This window comes from Anoplopoma fimbria, chromosome 4 (genome assembly GCF_027596085.1).
Source record: "Anoplopoma fimbria isolate UVic2021 breed Golden Eagle Sablefish chromosome 4, Afim_UVic_2022, whole genome shotgun sequence".
Classification (NCBI taxonomy): Eukaryota; Metazoa; Chordata; class Actinopteri; order Perciformes; family Anoplopomatidae; genus Anoplopoma; species Anoplopoma fimbria.
The window spans coordinates 15,180,771-15,197,419 of record NC_072452.1 but is presented as its reverse complement, the minus strand read 5'-3'; the positions used below and the strand labels follow the sequence as shown (position 1 = coordinate 15,197,419).

The following is a 16,649-nucleotide window of genomic DNA, read 5'->3' as shown; positions in this document are numbered from 1 at the left end:
AGGGCTTGTTGAAACATTAAAATGTTTAACCAGTCTGCTTATCCAAGCTTAACTTGTTTTACACCCACAAACAATAGCGTGAATTACAGAACTATTCCTGCTGCTGTCAGGCTGCACAACCAGCTCTGTCTGCCATCCCAGTAGACCACAAAACAAAGCACTAATAAATCTGTGCAATACAAATATAACTGTGCAATACTATAACTATAATTATTCTGTCTGTATTTATAAGATTTTTTATTTTTCGTACTTACTTATTTAAAATACTTGTTTGTTTTTTCTACTATGTACCTTGTTTGCACTATATCTATGCTGCTGTAATCCTGTAAATTTCCCCACTGCGGGACTAATAAAGGATTATCTTATTTTATGGCGTAACCTTAAAGTCTCAAGAATGTATACATTGAACTACATTATAATAAACAGATGTAAAAGTTATTGTAAAAAAAAAACTTGCAGGCTTATCTTAGATCAGAAATTCATTTTAATGTAAATTGCTTAAGGATTGTTTTCTATTTTAGAACTGTGTTTAAAAGGAACATCTGGTATAACAAACAAACTATGACACTGCATTTTGTTTTTAATTAAATGTTAAATAGCTACTTGTATCACCATCACATGTAGGACACTACTAGCATACTTTAAATACAAATAAATAAATAAATATAATTTCAGTTTAAACTGCGTCCACAGCCTTCAGTCAGAACAGAACAAATATAGAAATTCTCAGATTTCTGTTCTGGTGCGCTCATCACAGTCAGGATGTTCTTCCATCTGTGAAAGTAATAATGTGGTGTTAGATTGTGGATTAAAATCACATGTCTGTAACCACAGAAGTGTTGCTATAGTAATTGGTTGGCAACAAACTTCCCACTCACCTGAGCTGAGTAGCACTTGCCCATGGGAGTGAATTTCCATGATGTCACCCTCCTCAGTGATTCACAGAGGGAGGCTGACAATTCATGAGTGTCACGCACCTGACAAACACATACACACATCTGGCTCACACTATATACACAAGTAACAAGTTTGTTAACAGTATAGTACAACTTTGACAGTGACTTCTTTCTAAGATATGAGTTGTGGAAGTGAGTAACTTTTATTTTAGAATAAACTATAAATATATGTACATGCATATTAAAAAAACATATATTCAAACCTTCATGCTGTTCAGACAAGCGTTTCTGAAGTCCATGTTACTGCTGCAGCTCACAATACTGATGGTTGAACTCAGAATCACCTCAGCAGCTGAATGTAGCTTCTCTTGCACCTTCACACCCAAAGATTTACTATTAAGGCCATTTATTGATTTCTTTTTTTAAAATCAATCTGATTTAGATTAATCTGTAAAAAACTTCAGAAAATAATGGAAAATAACTATCACAATGTCCCAAAGCCAAAAGGTGACATCTTCAAATTTTAATTTTTATTCCCAAAACAAATTTTTAAAAGTATTACAACTTTCAGTGAGTAAAAGCAAAGAAAGGCAGCAACTGTTTATCAAAATGTTGTTTACCCATTTTTCTGGATCGATTAGTCAATTCATTGTTGAGGTACTACACACTATTATATAAAATTGTCAGAATAATGAAAAAAACAAACACGATTAAATAAATGATTTCCTCCCTGGTGGTTACGCTTTATGTCAAACTTGCCTTTTTTCTGTGATTTTGGGCTTTCAGTGAGTTCTTCAGCTCAGTCTGCAGGGCTGCTGTGACTGCCTGCCTGTTGTTGTTCAGAATATCCTCCAGGTGTTGCTCTATCAGCACCTCTGTGGCTGTGGGAGGATTACAGATGGAAAAAGAAGTAAGGAAGACCAATTTAAATGCAGCCTCTTGGGATTATACATGCAGCTGTCTCTCACCCATCAAATCAGAGAGCTGGTAGGTGAAGGGGTCATTGTGCTGCAGGAAGAGATAAAGCAGGAGACTCTGCTGCATCGTGGGAAGACTTGATTCTTGCTCTGGATCTTCACAGTTTTCTTGCTCTACTGTGTAAACAATGCCACCCCTGTGCACTAGATCTGCAGAGAATGTCAAAATATTTTTTGTCAAGTAAAAAACACAAAGGAAATGAAAGGAAAAGACGATTATTAGTGACGATATTCACTTTAAACAGATAAAACTGTAAGTCTACACTGGCTGAGGCACACTGGTACAACATAGGGTTAACAATCACAACATTGTGGCTATGGAAGACGCACCTTTGGGTTGGGCAAATAAGTGTTATTTGGCTTTAGAGCTCTTGTTTTAAAACTTGAGTTCACTAATGTTGAGTCAACAGGTTTTTTGGGTGTATAGTAAAAAATGTTTGAAGTATTTTGAGATGTTAAAATGCATCCTTTTTCAGGCCAGAGTAATTCCAATTTAACTAATGTAGTGTTTGTCACAGAAGATCTTCTCTTCAGAAGTCAAAGACTGTATAATGGGACTTTTTTAGTTTGTACTCTGTCTTGTGAATGAATAAGCTACTTGTTATTTATGTAGACCTGTGGTTTTGCTTGTGGTTGTGATTCATTGTGTAATTTACATTTTTCATTGTGTGATTAATTGTGTGATTAATTGTGTAAGGACAAGAAACCCTTATTATGCAAGTGGGTTTTCTGAGAAATCTGCCAATTCTTCAAATGATGAAGATTATTCAGTGATGATTAAACTCAGTTCTACAGAAAATGTCTCAAAAACAGTCAACTTAAATTCAGATTTGTAAAATCGTAAATTGTAAAACAATTCTGAGAAAAAAATGTGCAGTGGAAAATGTTATTTTGGGGAAAATGTAATGTTTCAGACATTGGACATGAACATTAGCAACTAAACATGGTAAGGTAAGGTAAGGAAAACACCATGGTTAAAGTTAAATATGACAAATGTGAATACTGATTTCTAGTATAAGACAGGATGGAAACCTGACACATTGTAAACCCTTTTCCAGCAACAAATCTCTGCTGTGAGAATGTGTGTATCAATGCGCAACTACTTCTTGCATCTGAACTAAATGTTGCAAATGAACATAAACTGCTAGAGCAGATTGGATGCATGTGGTCATAACTCAAAGTAGACATAAAATGCAGTGACAGTCATTTCGCTGCTAGAGCCAATATTTCCAGACAATGTTGGAGCCATTTCTCTCTAAGTGCTGTCCCTTTAAGGGTTTAATTACTAAGTGGTATGTGTGTTATTTTTTCTAAGTGCATTGTTTTGGCCTGGTTTCATATGATTCAAATCATGGGGCCTTTTGTGATCCATCAACGTTTTTATAGGGCGCTTCAGGCAAGGGCTGTGTGCACATTCTCTAACAAATAAACATAGGTGGTTGAAATTAGTCTTCAACTCAGGACTCAGTGTGACTCAGATGTTTACTTTTGAAGACAGGATTAACTGTCCAGGACTTTTATTTTGTACCCTGTCCAAGAAAACCGGCCCTTGCAGTTCCTCTAGCAAATGACCTAAAATGTTTACTGGCCATCAGTATGTGTTGTTCCCATTAGTAGTTGTTGTTTACCTTTGAAGGAGGAGCAGTGAAGGCCATGCAGGCCCAGTTCCTGACAGTCCAGATGAGCAGGAAGGTTCTGGAGGAAGGTGGAGGGGCCTGTGACAGGAACATTACTGGGGCCGCATACCAACACCTGGACACATGTGAAGTCAAGGACAACTAATCCAAACCAGATGCACAAACCACCTCAACTGAGGCAACACAAATGAGCAGCGGTTCTCGTCTGAGTTCCCTCCAGATGTCCGATTTCACTGTTTTGCTCATTACCCAAAGCTCATGACCTTGGATTGGGCGTTGGAACATCGATTGAGCGGGGGGACTGTTTCTGACCAATTCTGTTACAAACAGACAATCACAACGACTTTATGCTGTGACTTGCCAGCTGTGCTGGCTTTGATCATCTCTAGCAGCCTTTTTGAATTAGTTATACAACATTTCTGTTGTTTTCCTTTGAACAACCAAGAGGAAAACAATGGATGCCTTCCAGGAGAGAAAATGTGCCCTGTTTTCCCCATATGTAATCAATATTTACTCCCCCTCTGCATGGCGGAAGGCTTTTCACTTCTCGTGTGGCCATTCGGAAAAACTATAAACACGTTTGAAAGCATACCTGGTCGAACAACTCGTCTGTTCGAGCATAAACTTAACCTTTACCCTCACTCGTAAAAAAAGACCCCAGATACTTGAGCTCCTTCACAAGAAACAGTGACTCACTCCCAATTAGAAGAGAGAAATGGAGGTGTTGACCCTTATCGCTGCTTTCACGCTACAAACTGTCCCAGTGGGCACTGGAAGTCATGGTCTGATGAAGACCGCTGTTCCACAACATTTGAAATAAGTAGGGGTGCAATCCTGTGGCCACCACACACTTAGATTATGTGTCTGGGCAAATCACAAACAGATTTTTGATCAAATCAGCAAAGGATATTTGTATGTGAGTGAGTTGTGTTGCCAGATTGGGGTACTGCAGCACACAAGGGCTCAGGAGAGTGACAGGCTTGGCGCTGAGCTCCCCAAACAGGCCTTGGTCCATTACTTCAGGAGGGATACTGAGTGGAAACCTGCCTCCAAGGACAGGGTGTCCTCCCTGACACCAGCAACCTTTCTTCACGCACTCTGGAGGCCTTTTAAACCCAAGGAGAGAGAATAACTTTAAACAAACAACAGTGAACATATCTGTGTATATGTTTTTGTTGCATTCATTTAAATTATTTTGGTTACACATCTGTAAGTACTGAGTTCTATTACTTTGATCCACCCAACAATTAAACATTAAATAATGTTGAAAACAGCTTTACTGACTGTGTTTTACATGTGACATCCAAGATCAGTGATGGTCGGTTTGCACAGGCAACTTTACTCACGATCTTCACTCTGCAGGAATATCAACACAACGTTACCACTTCATAAAAACAGGGCTGAGGGGGTTTAACACAGTTGTCAGCCTTTGTGTGTGTTATTATGACTTCTTACTACTGACCCTAGTTCATCTTAATTTTATCGGAAAAGAAAGAAATGAGCTCTGCCTGCATAGTTTGCAGTCATACCTAAAGTCTCGCTGGAAGCTCTGCTGACTGTATTTGAATTTGAAGTGGATTTTAATCTGTGAACAAGAAGGGCAGTAGAATTATTGGTGTCAATTTAAAAAAAACATATTGTTGATACATACTGTGGAAACGGATCTTACCCTGGCGTTAGCCAAACTGAATGAGTGTAGGAACGCCTCTATACGAGCACAACACTCAGGACTGAAAAGTCTTGCGTCTTTCATCTGTACAGTGCAAAGATAAAGACAGAGATGAATTTCACTCACAGGCTCACTGTGATTATCTCTAATTAATCACATTTAAAGAAAATATATCAAATTAAAAGCGGAGCATCAATTATTGACATTTGGATACGTTTCATCTAACTACTAGGATCAATTAAGTGATCCCACCCAGATATCTTGGCACAGTCTTACTTAGTGAAATGAAAAAAATGCTAAGGCTCCACTATCAGTAATGGTAGAAAATGATCACAGTAGTTTGTACCTGAAAAGACAGGAGCAATCTGAGAGAACCATACATGTCAGTGAAGGCACACAGTTCCTCAGGATCAGGCTGAGGACACGACCACGTACAGGAAAACATGCTGTCCCTCAAATCTGTGAGGACTAATGTAGTAAAATGAGGTGATGTATGAAAGGTGAAGATGTGTGATGATGTGAGGTGAGTGTGTACATACCAGGTATGAGTACGTTCACTTGAACTCCCGTGCACCAGGGACCAGCAGCTGCAACTACATCGCAAAACATGAACGGTGTTATAACACTTCCTGTGTGTGCTATATGTCCTACAAATCCTTACGGCTGCTAAAAATAGTCACATTCCTTAATCAATTTGTAGTTTTGATTACAGAAATCAGGCGAAGGCTGAAATTTATCCAAAATGCATCCCTACTTATGTGACATTTATTGTGATCAGTTTGATTGTGATTTCTTTTTTGGCTGGATTGCATATTTTATTGTTAGATTTCTCTGATATTCAGTGTCTGATGTATGTGCTCTTTTTGATTGAAACAATCTAAAAATGTATTTCACTGCTATTGGAAACTGATCGTTTGGGGCGTTATAGCTTTTTCCTGTCAGAATGAAGATTAGTTGTTAAACACATTTGGCTTCAATTGTGATTGATATCTATGGATAGTGTTACCTTACTTCCCACTTCTATTCCACTGTTTGTTCGTTTTGATGAAGTAGATCAGATTATGAGAAGTAAAGTGTGTTTTATAAACTTACCAGTGCAGTTTATACTTTGAACAGAAGCTTCTGTTTCAGCCCACAGAAGCACCAAAAGCCCTCCTCCAGTCCTTAACCGATGCTGCCTTTTCTGTAAATTCTGTTCTTTCCAAAGCATGACCACCCTCAACACCTGGATGTGATTAAAACACTTCCTGGTTTAGCACTTTGCTAAAGCTAGAGCTAACTATGTATGTAGCTAAAGACGTAAGATGAGTGGCCATTTTAAGAATAACAACGAGCAGAAATTAACTATATGTTTTACACGTAATAAGGTTATGTTTTCTAGCTAGACTCGTGCTAATTGAATCTGTTACCTGCTGTATTTCTCTGAGCATCTTCTTGGGCAAATTGAACAACCAGGCGCGCGCTTTCAGAATGCGCGCGCCACAGGGGAACGCTAAACCTCTTAATAATAATAATATAAATAATAATAATATAAATAATAATAATAATATATATATATATATATATAGACGTACATATTTGCTTCACCATATAACTTGAAATAATGTGAACTCTATGAAATCACTGGTGCTACCAGACAGGAAGTCTGTAAAATCAATAACACAATTCCTTTGATTTGTATTGATTTGTTTATTGTAATAACACACCTAAAAACATGACCATAGCCAGGAAGTTACTGGGGTCATAAACCATGATTTAACTAGCCACACTTTGTAAATGTTTTCTGGGCATTCAAAAAATAAAATATATGAAAATGATCTGAAGAAAACCCCCTGCAAAAATACCAGACGGTTAATCAAATCGAATAAACTTCTTGGCTGCGAAAGAATGAAGCAAAACCTGCAGTTTTTAGTGCTTTATATTTTCATATTCAATATATTTTCATAACATGAATTACTGAGGACATGATATTTACCGAAGGCCCACTCAAATTTTTTCTTGAGTTTGTAATCTTCCTTAGCTGATTTTTTATTAATGTATACTGTCTTTTTGTACAACATTTGATGCCACCACTGTGTAAATCTTTTTCTCTTTTCTCCAGTTTATATTCAGTTCTCTAAAATAAAACACGTAATCTGAGTAGATAACATAATTTATTTTATTTGTATCTATTCATATATATTAAATACAATGACGTAAAGTATGAAAACAAAACAGAATAAAAATATTTTGTTTGGTTTTGCAGTTGCTATTTAAATATATATGAAGCTTTCCTTCAACACAAATCACTTTCCCTCTTTCGTGGACCACTCCTTGTATCCTCCGGCATAATTACGTGCACTGAAACAGAAGACAGAGAAACAAATAAGTAAATGGAATGTAAACAAAACTAAGCGGACAGCAAAGCTCAAAGAGGCGAGGTTACTGTGAGGAAACAAAACTGGCCTCAAGTGTACAGGGATATTAAAAAGCAAGTCAGGATGTGTCAGGGTTTATGAGGGTAACCAATAACTTATTTACCTCACGTATCCAAGTTCATGAGCCTTGGTTGTGGCAGCTCCCCCTCGCCGGCCCATCTGGCAGTGAAACACCAGCTCTGGCGCATCCAACGGTGGCTTGGTTACTCCATACTTGGCCTTGAATTGTTCTGGCTCCATTGCAAGAGCAGCATCTACTGTATCAACTGAATGAATAATAAGGAGCAAGAGAGGAAGGAAAATATTTCAAGATTAAATAGATGATGGCACACCTTTGAGTATCTGTAAGCACAACAACACACCCAGGAAAACTTTGGTCTGAATTATGATAGGTGGTAATATTTAGGGTAAAAGAAATGCAGTGTTCACTATGGGACAGTTTTACACTATGTATGTTTTTTTAACCCTGATATTCTTTTCCCCTCCTTGTTAATGAATTTAAAAGTATCTCACGTGGAATGTGAACGGATCCTTGAATACGTCCTTTATCCACTTCCTCCTTAGAACGAACATCCACCAGAAAGAGATTCTCGCTCTTTCCCAGGAGCGCTTTCAGATCCTCATAGGAGATATCCTTGGTGCCTGGCAACGAGAGAGGAAATACCCTAAAGGCTTTGTAGAGTATCATGAATCTTTGCTGAGACTTCCATAAAATTGTAGCATTTAAAAAAAAATGTTTAATCCAAGTTAGGCTTCAAGTGATAAAACAGCCTGATAGACAGCCTGCTGAGACTTCCATAAAAGTGTAGCATTTTAAAAAAATGTTTAATCCAAGTTAGGCTTCAAGTGATAAAACAGCCTGATACAAGATTTTATTAAAAAAAAATTAAAATTTGTATACCTCACAGTGGAACCTTTTTGCTATCCAATGTATATGTATAAATTTAAATTTAAATGCTGAAATAGAAAGCGCTGGTGTCAGGACTTAGAAGATATCTTGAGTTGAGGTATTTCAAGTGGTATGATGAGAGCAAATCAGATTAAATTGCTTTGGGTGATGACTGAAAAGGTCTGGATCCAGGTTTTTTTTTTTTTACTTCCTGATGCCCCTCCAACTTTCAGGTTACATTCCTTTCCAGTAGATTGCTCCCTCATGCTGGCACTCATACGTTCATTTTATCAGACAGTGTGTGTGTGTGTGTGTGTGTGTGTGTGTGTGTGTGTGTGTGTGTGTGTGTGTGTCTGGGAATTATGGTTAACAGCACAATGCTTTGATGTAACAGGTTACGGTATGCAATCTTGTTCAGCATCATTTGAGAGTGAAATATGAAACCGGTTTCAAAAGCTTCAAGTTGTCAAGACAATCCTTTATTGTCTGCTGAGTCATGCTGAATAGTTAAGAAATGAATAACTTAAAATGATTATAACAAGGGATTCCTTCTTCATTTAATATTAATTAGTATGGATAAATCTGTGCTCAAGATAGTTAACTTAATGCAACTTAAGTTAGAGACGCAATCATTTTGAGACAACAATTAAAGTTATGAATGTCCCTTTAGCCTATTGTTTAAAGCTATAACTTATTAACTAAAGGTTAAAGCTGACGTTAACTACTGAACTAAAGTAGTCTCAGTAAATGTATATCTGTCTAATGAGATGAGTTGAATGAGACTCACCTGAGCTCGCCATTCTGCTTAATAGTAATTGCACACGCTGTTAACATGAAATACATCTTCTTCCTCGTTTTGTTTAGTGATCACTCATTGGCTTAAACGCCGAGAAAGGCGGGACTTTCCCCGGTCGTAAGCCAATTAAATCAACTTCCTCCTAGCTGTGTTTGTACTTACACTTTCAAAATAAAAGTTGTTAAAAGAAGGTAATTACAATGTAAACGTATTCTTTAAGGTAAAAGTTCTGCATCCAAAATTCAACTAAAATTATCAGTAGCATGTACTGAACGTATCAAAACTTTAAGTACTCACACTGCAAAATGGCCCATTTCCGAGTGTTATATTATATGTTAATATATACAGCATGTTATTGAATTATTATTAAGGCTGCATCAATTTGTAATGTTTATTTGTAGCTGGTCGAGGTGGGGCAAAGTTTTACAACTTTCTATCGTGCTGAATAGTTTCATCTATAAAAAGGCAAATATTTAAAATCTTAATCTGCAAAGAAAAAGGGTAACTGAAGCTGTGAAATAAATGTAGTGGAGTGAAAAGTAATATTTCCCTCTGAAATGTAGTGGAGAGGAACATAAAATGAAATAACTCAAGAAAAGCAAAAGTACCTTAAAACTGTTCTCAAATGTAGATGCTTTGCCCCATTGCATACAGATAGATGACAGAGGTCAAATATGAATAAATGATAGGACAAACATGACATATGCAGATGCTCCCATACAGCATAAAGGGTTCAATGAATGGTTTGATAAACGTTAAAAACATGGGTTAAAATGGTGATAATCATATTGCTTCAGTGGTCACCTGATTTTGGCACAAATCTACGTATACGTCGGGACATTTTGTACAGGCCGATGTTCAGACCCTCCAGTTAAGTTTGAGAGACTAGATGCCAACACACATCAAAGCTTTTTTGTTGCTTGTACACCTTACTAAGACACATTATGTTGTTTTTCTCAATTCATTTGTCACCCTGCTGTATGCATGCAGGCCTATGCAGAACATTTCCAATAAAACCAAAAATTCAACCAAGACATTTTACACATTGTTTTTTATTAAAATAAGTTTTAGTTTATTATGAAAGTCAGTACCTATGTTCCTAAAAAAATACTTACAATTAAATTCAGTCATGATAATATAAAATAACACTACAATAAACCTACAAAAGTTAATTTGCCAGCAAATAAACCTGTAGTTATAACAACAAAGTAATATAATTAGCCATTTTTAGGGTTATTCCTTGAACACAACTACTCTTTTCTCCAATATGTTTACATATTCCTTGAAACAGGAGTGTAAACAACTGCTTAATTCCATAATCAATCAAAACACCACCCCAAAAACGTTTGCCTTATGTTCATGATCACACCATTGCGCTGCCCCCTGTCTCCAGGTGCCTGTTCAGTGTGACTGGGATGAATTGTCTGTGCTGAACTAGTCTTGATCACAGAGTCCCCTCTCTGCTGTAGGAAGGGTTCCCTAGTCCATCAGCTGAGTCCCTCTTTGCCTTTTTACGCATTTGATACTTCCAGACGATCACACCTGCCATGATGAGAAGTAGAAGGAGGGCAACTCCTCCTCCTATAACCAAGGCAAACAGCTTATGGTCAGAAGATTCAGGAGGGGCGTACCTCATACAGGAGAAATCTGAGGGGGAGCTGTGCCCTGCACTGTTCACCGCCTCCACACACACCTTAGTGCCAACTTCCAAAGATTCAACCAAACCTCGTCGGGAAACGTCCTGAAACTCCAGGGTTTCGCTTCCCTCTATGACCACTCTGTATCTAGACACCACAGAGGATGGAGCGCACCACTGGACCTCTACCTTCCCTCTGTCATCCCCTTCACTGATTGGCAGCAGCTGTTGGATGCGTGGTGCATGAGGAGGCACATCGGCCCTGCTGACCCCAGGACAGAGGCACCCGGTCCTCGCTGAAATTTGGTCGCAGGGCTCCTGGTTCTCCAAGCAGGGGTTGTAGTGGCAGAACTGCGGATTTTGTCGGAGCAAGGTAGTCTTCACAGATTCTAGCACTTCAGTAGGAGGGCTGTGGGTTTCTTCGTCAACGTAATCATCGTCATAGTTATCATCTGAGCTTAAGCCAGTCATGAATATGATCCGAGGACGAGTGGCGGGAGGGGAAGTAGAGGCAGCATGGGTGAAAAGGTGGGAGTGGAGGAGAGGCGAAGCACTCAGAAAAAGGAGAAGAAGTGACGTCATCTCTATGGACAGAAGTGACAAATGATGAGAATGTGTTCTAAGAATATTGGTCATTGCAAAAACAATACAGAAAATAGATCCAAACAGATCACTAACACCGTTAACAGGATGCTCATCCAGTCAGTCTAAGAGAGTAAATACATATTCATTTGCCACTGCTTCTCTATTGACCTTATTACATGTTATTATACCTTGAGGCCAGTTATGAGAAGGAATTTAGATTGTACATAAGTTGGAGTCAAGAAACTGAAATGTAGTCTCACTGCGTCAAAACACAGAAAACAAAAATACAGAACTTGGTTTCAATACTAGACAAAAATAAGCAAGGCAAAAGGAATCCACAGTACTAAGGATACGAAGATAGGACATATGAGAGTTTAAAAGAAAGGTTTGTTGAGAGCAGTAAGGCTTAAACTAATTTCTTTGGCTTGTTGACTAAGGCTTTTTTACCAAAGTTTATAGCTTGGAAATGGATCTGTGTATAATCAAACATACAGAAATACAACTTTTGGGGGTGACTCCATCAGCGCTTCCATTTTCTACTGACACCAAGCCAGATGAGTTATGTGGGAACCCATGACTGAATTATCACTTTTCACCTTCTGGTTATATTTTTAAAATTCCCCTAAAACTCAGAAGATCTTTTCTCATGCCTTTAATGCAACTGATGACTAAACCTCTAAGAATAAACACCCAACTATCCCAGTGCTATGCATCTGGTCAACATACAAATCAACATTGTGATATATTAAAAGTAAAGAAAAGTGTTCAAAATGGATACCTGTTTGATGCTGTTGCCTGGTTTCAAGTCTTTATTTTCTCTGGTTCCCACTCCGTCTGCTCTCACTGTGTACTCACTACAGTCCTCTGCTCTCACCCTCTTAAGTTGCTTCTCTCAGACTCTCCCCTCCTCCTCAACACCCCCTCGTTCTCTTCCCTTAGTGCCTCTCCCTCCCATTTTACTTCTTCATGCTCTGGCTCTCTTGCTCTCCTCTCTTTTTTTTCACATCTTGCCTCTTTCTCTATCTCCACATCCAACTACCCTTTGTTGCTCTTTTATTTTTTCTTTGGTATTTTGTGCGAATGTCTGCCGGGAAAGTGGAGGAGGGTACAGAGCCACCATGTGCCAGTGTGCTGCTCAGCATATCGATTTGCTGGATAGCAGCAGGAGGCATGCTAGTGCTTGTTGCAGTATGTGTTTGTGTAATCCGAAGGTGTAGCAGCCTGTTTTTGATTACCTCTTTAAGAGCTAAACTTCCTGCACGCTCTGCTGGTGTTCTTGCTGAAACTAACAAGACACAGGGTCACTTCAGTGTGTTTACGTGTTCCTTGGAGAGGAGGGGGTGAGGAATGCATGCATGTGTATTTATTATAGACCCCCCTCCAGCTCTTGTAGCCCCCATTGTCACAAGCTGGAGGGGAACGATAAAAGGCTTTCTCCTCTCTCGTCCTTTTATGGGGTAAAGCTGGCAGAGAGGGCAAGTTCTTTCTTATTCCAAGTGCCCACATTGCACTGATGAGAGCAAAAGTACCAAGGCAGGAGCCTCCTTCTTTCTCAACTTCAAAACGTATTTGATTTACTCTACCAGACTTTTCCTTGAATAAATGGCTTCATAAATTTGAGCTGAGTAAAGTATATGTATATAGGCTATACAAGGAATTATTGGAGGAGCAAAACAAACAACATAAAGCAGACCACAGTTCAGAAAGTTTGTGAGAGTGTCCACTTGCATGTACAAATCAACTTGTAAAGTTGACATGAAGGCAAAATCATTTGATAATATGTTCACAAGAGAAGGGCTGAGTGCACTGAAACAATAAATCATTCGGCGATGAATAAACACGGAAGGCAGGCTTAAATGTACTGCCACTTAAAGTGTACAGCAGGAAATAGAATATAGAGTTATGCACCAATGTATGTACATTGTGTGTACAATTGTGTACATGCTTAAATATAGTGTATAGTTTTAGACATTTAGACAGATTGCCCAAGAAAGAATCCCAAATCATAAACAAAGTATGTTGCACATCAAAACCAACTTAACTTTAGAGCAAACTGAGGAGTATCTTATATATAGCTTTTAATCATGCCTTGATGAAGCACATATATTGATGGCTTTGTGTTGCTTATCTTGAACTTGATGAAATAAATGTGCTTGCTTCAAGGAAACTTTGGGCGTGACATGAATAAAGACGTAAGAAGTTCTCCGTAAATTGTAAAATGAGTTGATCCTTAAGGTGGTTTTTGGGAAGAGGCTGATATTCTGTGGTATTTACCACGTGTGATTGATTGGAAAGGGTGGTGCCTGTGAGTTGAGAGACGTATTGCCGTATATTCTCCTCCACATTCTCACTCTTAACTCTTCAAATACGGCAGCTTGGTCAGTGGCCTTCTCGGTGTTGTTGTCATACACATGGAGGGCATGTTACATCCATATGGTCTTGTCTCCGGGATTGATGACGCACACAGCTCTGTTCTCCCATGCCGGGGGGCTGCTGCGAGCCAGATATCAACAAAAGAAGGAAAAATGGGCTGATTGAAGAGGGAAAATGAAACTTCCAGGAGCAGACTGAAATGTTTTAATAATCCGACTTCTATTTCAGATCATAGGGCATCAAAGTTCCCAGAAATGTATAAATATTTTTGATTGCTGGACTTTATATGTGTAACTATTGGTTAGTCTGTATTCATTATAAAATATACTGTGACACACAAGAGAACAAAATTAAGAAATGCATATGTTGTTTATCAAAGGATGTAGATGTAGATCATAGAGGCGGTCTTCTCCTCAAGACTACCCTCAGTTTTTTTCCAGTTTCAAGCCTCAGGTTGTTTTGGCTCTTCCACCCCCCCCGTCCTGTTCCCCGGTCTCAACAACCTGCTTGTAACTGGATGGTACAGGTTGCGGTGACTTATCAGAAGTAAGGTGATTCATTTCTAAATTCACTCCTGAGCAAAACAATCTAGCAGTCTTTTCTCACATTTCCAGGCAGTAGTTGTTTTACAGCATTTCATCAAAGCAGTTTAACTTTATATGTATATTATTATATATTATTATTACACTCACACTATAATGTGTGATGGTTGAATAATATGGCTGTATACTTGGATGAACAAGTTTAAAAAACACACATAAACAAACATAACATCAGTGGTTTGTGACAATATGGTAATGTGAGTTTGTCATTGTTTCTGTTAATGAGTGGGTAATCACAAAATTAGTCTGTGATCAATACAGCTTTTAATATTGTATGAGTGAACCTCTGGAGGAGACTTAGAAACACGTTGACAAGCTCATAATCTGTTTCTATGAATGAGCTCATACTGTACATGTGTACGGGTCAGGTTACATCAGAAAACGAAGGAGCTCTTGTCTTGTTCAAATAAGGGAAGAGACGAGAAAGAGGCGAACACAAACAAGTTTGTGAAATGTTTACACGGACCGCCAAACATCTGTATTCTTCAGATTTACTTTTCTGTCCCTTGTACTTTGCCTCCGACTGTCATAGCCTTATCACTTATCAGAGGGAAAAACAAAGGAACATTTCGGTAACGCTCTTGATCATGGGCAGGTTAGTTAATCCCCGATAAATGACTAGACTCATCTTTCAGGTGAAACCAAGCACAGCACAGGAGGCAGACATAACAGCGCTCTGATTGGACTTCTGATTTGATGTCAATGGCGACGAGTAAAGCTGTCCCAGTGTTCACATTTGAACTAATAAATAGTTTTGTTCACAGTGGGAGTCATCACTGATGAGACAGTGTTTTTTTCCGCTACTGCTGACAGGCCAGCATGCTGAAGTTTGCTTACAATGTGTGGCTCCAAAGCCCTCAAGAACTAAAGGAAGTAACAAAGCGTGAGTCATACTACTCTAGATAAGGACTAGCCCGCCAATGCATTTTCCCTCTCCCACCACCTCAGCATGTCAGAGCATGCTACTGGACATGTGTCAGACAACCTGCACGTCTCCCCGTCACCATCATCTGCTTGTAGATAGCGCCACGGTTTCACCACAGTGCTTTTAAACAATACTTTAATTGTTTACCTCAATGAGATTATAGTCTTTTAAGGCAGGAATTACCCTCCATCTGTTCAGCATGTTAAAACAAATACTCTTTACTTTCACATTCACTCACTCAAGTCAGCCTTAGACTCAGAGTGGGACTTTATCAAACTCAGAATTGTGTGGGCCTCTAACAGATGCTTATTCCCTCTCCTACCCACACCTCTCCAAGGAGTTGAAGTATTCTAATTCAAACAGGAAGCACTACTATTGGCTATATCCCCCATCACCTTTGACCTTGACTTCATTCAAAAGGAATCCCAGGGTAGTCTTGCTACAATGACTGTCAAGTTGTGTGAACTGCTATTTTTAGCTTTAAAAAACACAGTGGAGCCAGAACGGGCGATGCAGTCTACTGATCCACAAAGGGCAAATTGGAAGCAGACATGTGATGATGTACCATCTCAGTCTGATGACTAGGTCCCGCATTCCTGTCGTCACTGTATGTATGGGTCATTTAAAACTATGTAGGAGTAAAAGAGTGGGCTTGTTATCACAGAAACCCTGCTGCAACAGGCAGAGTTCATCTTAAGTCCACCCTACTTAAGTGAATCTCAATGGATGTTGATTGATATTAACCTTTGCTAAGGGAGGAATAACTGCTAAAACCCCTTTGTGTATTGTTATACAATTTAAGGCAACTTTGAGTGGATTAAGTGGTGATGTTATGGCAACATCCCATGTAAATATGTGTTTATGTTGTCTTATGACACACCTATGATAGATTACACAATATAAAATATACATTGTGTGAGTGGAAAGTGGGAATGTTGGCCTGCTGAGAGTCTGTGACGACGGGAGGAGATCGTTATCGATATTTAAGGTATAGTCTATACGAAAGCATGTGGAAGCCTAACACACACATCTCTGCTAGTCTACATTATCGTTCAACAGGGGCACTGACTAAAAAACCACATCGCCAACTTGACTACATTAAAATGCTATTTTGGTCCTCAAACATAACATATCTTTTTTACAGCAGACATTTTGACTAATTGCCAAAACTTATTGGCTTGGTTCTCATCAATTGCCCGTTAGTCATGACAGTGTGATAGTGAGCCAGCATAAAAAAATATTAAGAC

General features: G+C 38.7%; 3 protein-coding genes across 3 annotated transcripts; all 3 read right to left on the bottom strand.

Moving 5' to 3' along the window:
* Nucleotides 1-726: 726 nt before the first annotated feature.
* Nucleotides 727-6,633, bottom strand: zgc:195212 (DUF4554 domain-containing protein). The gene is made up of 14 exons (XM_054598120.1): nt 6,589-6,633; nt 6,272-6,404; nt 5,719-5,772; nt 5,526-5,647; nt 5,180-5,263; nt 5,040-5,095; nt 4,795-4,866; nt 4,412-4,616; nt 3,502-3,625; nt 1,865-2,023; nt 1,656-1,777; nt 1,160-1,270; nt 879-977; nt 727-774 (listed from the first exon to the last, which is right to left on the bottom strand). The coding sequence occupies exons 1-14, from the start codon at nt 6,607-6,609 to the stop codon at nt 727-729; spliced, it is 1,410 nt and encodes a 469-aa protein (XP_054454095.1). The 5' UTR covers nt 6,610-6,633.
* Nucleotides 6,634-6,975: 342 nt separating this feature from the next.
* Nucleotides 6,976-9,338, bottom strand: tstd1 (thiosulfate sulfurtransferase like domain containing 1). The gene is made up of 4 exons (XM_054598025.1): nt 9,273-9,338; nt 8,110-8,238; nt 7,700-7,862; nt 6,976-7,519 (listed from the first exon to the last, which is right to left on the bottom strand). Exons 1-4 carry the CDS (start codon nt 9,283-9,285, stop codon nt 7,465-7,467), a joined length of 360 nt encoding a protein of 119 aa, XP_054454000.1. The 5' UTR covers nt 9,286-9,338; the 3' UTR covers nt 6,976-7,464.
* Nucleotides 9,339-10,313: 975 nt separating this feature from the next.
* On the bottom strand, nt 10,314-12,358 carry si:ch1073-303k11.2 (LRRN4 C-terminal-like protein). Its single transcript, XM_054598110.1, has 2 exons — nt 12,281-12,358; nt 10,314-11,501 (listed from the first exon to the last, which is right to left on the bottom strand). The coding sequence occupies exon 2, from the start codon at nt 11,497-11,499 to the stop codon at nt 10,726-10,728; it is 774 nt and encodes a 257-aa protein (XP_054454085.1). The 5' UTR covers nt 11,500-11,501; nt 12,281-12,358; the 3' UTR covers nt 10,314-10,725.
* Nucleotides 12,359-16,649: the final 4,291 nt, after the last annotated feature.

Coding starts and splice junctions, on each gene's coding strand:
- zgc:195212 (XM_054598120.1), bottom strand. CDS start 6,609: ATGCTCAGAGAAATACAGCAG. Junction 4,867..5,039: donor AGCTTCCAGCGAGACTTTAG/GTATGACTGCAA, acceptor ATATTCCTGCAG/AGTGAAGATCGTGAGTAAAG. Junction 2,024..3,501: donor TCACTGCTCCTCCTTCAAAG/GTAAACAACAAC, acceptor CATTCTCTGCAG/ATCTAGTGCACAGGGGTGGC.
- tstd1 (XM_054598025.1), bottom strand. Junction 7,863..8,109: donor AGGATCCGTTCACATTCCAC/GTGAGATACTTT, acceptor TTATTCATTCAG/TTGATACAGTAGATGCTGCT. Junction 7,520..7,699: donor CATGAACTTGGATACGTGAG/GTAAATAAGTTA, acceptor CTTCTGTTTCAG/TGCACGTAATTATGCCGGAG.
- si:ch1073-303k11.2 (XM_054598110.1), bottom strand. CDS start 11,499: ATGACGTCACTTCTTCTCCTTTTTCTGAGTGCTTCGCCTCTCCTCCAC.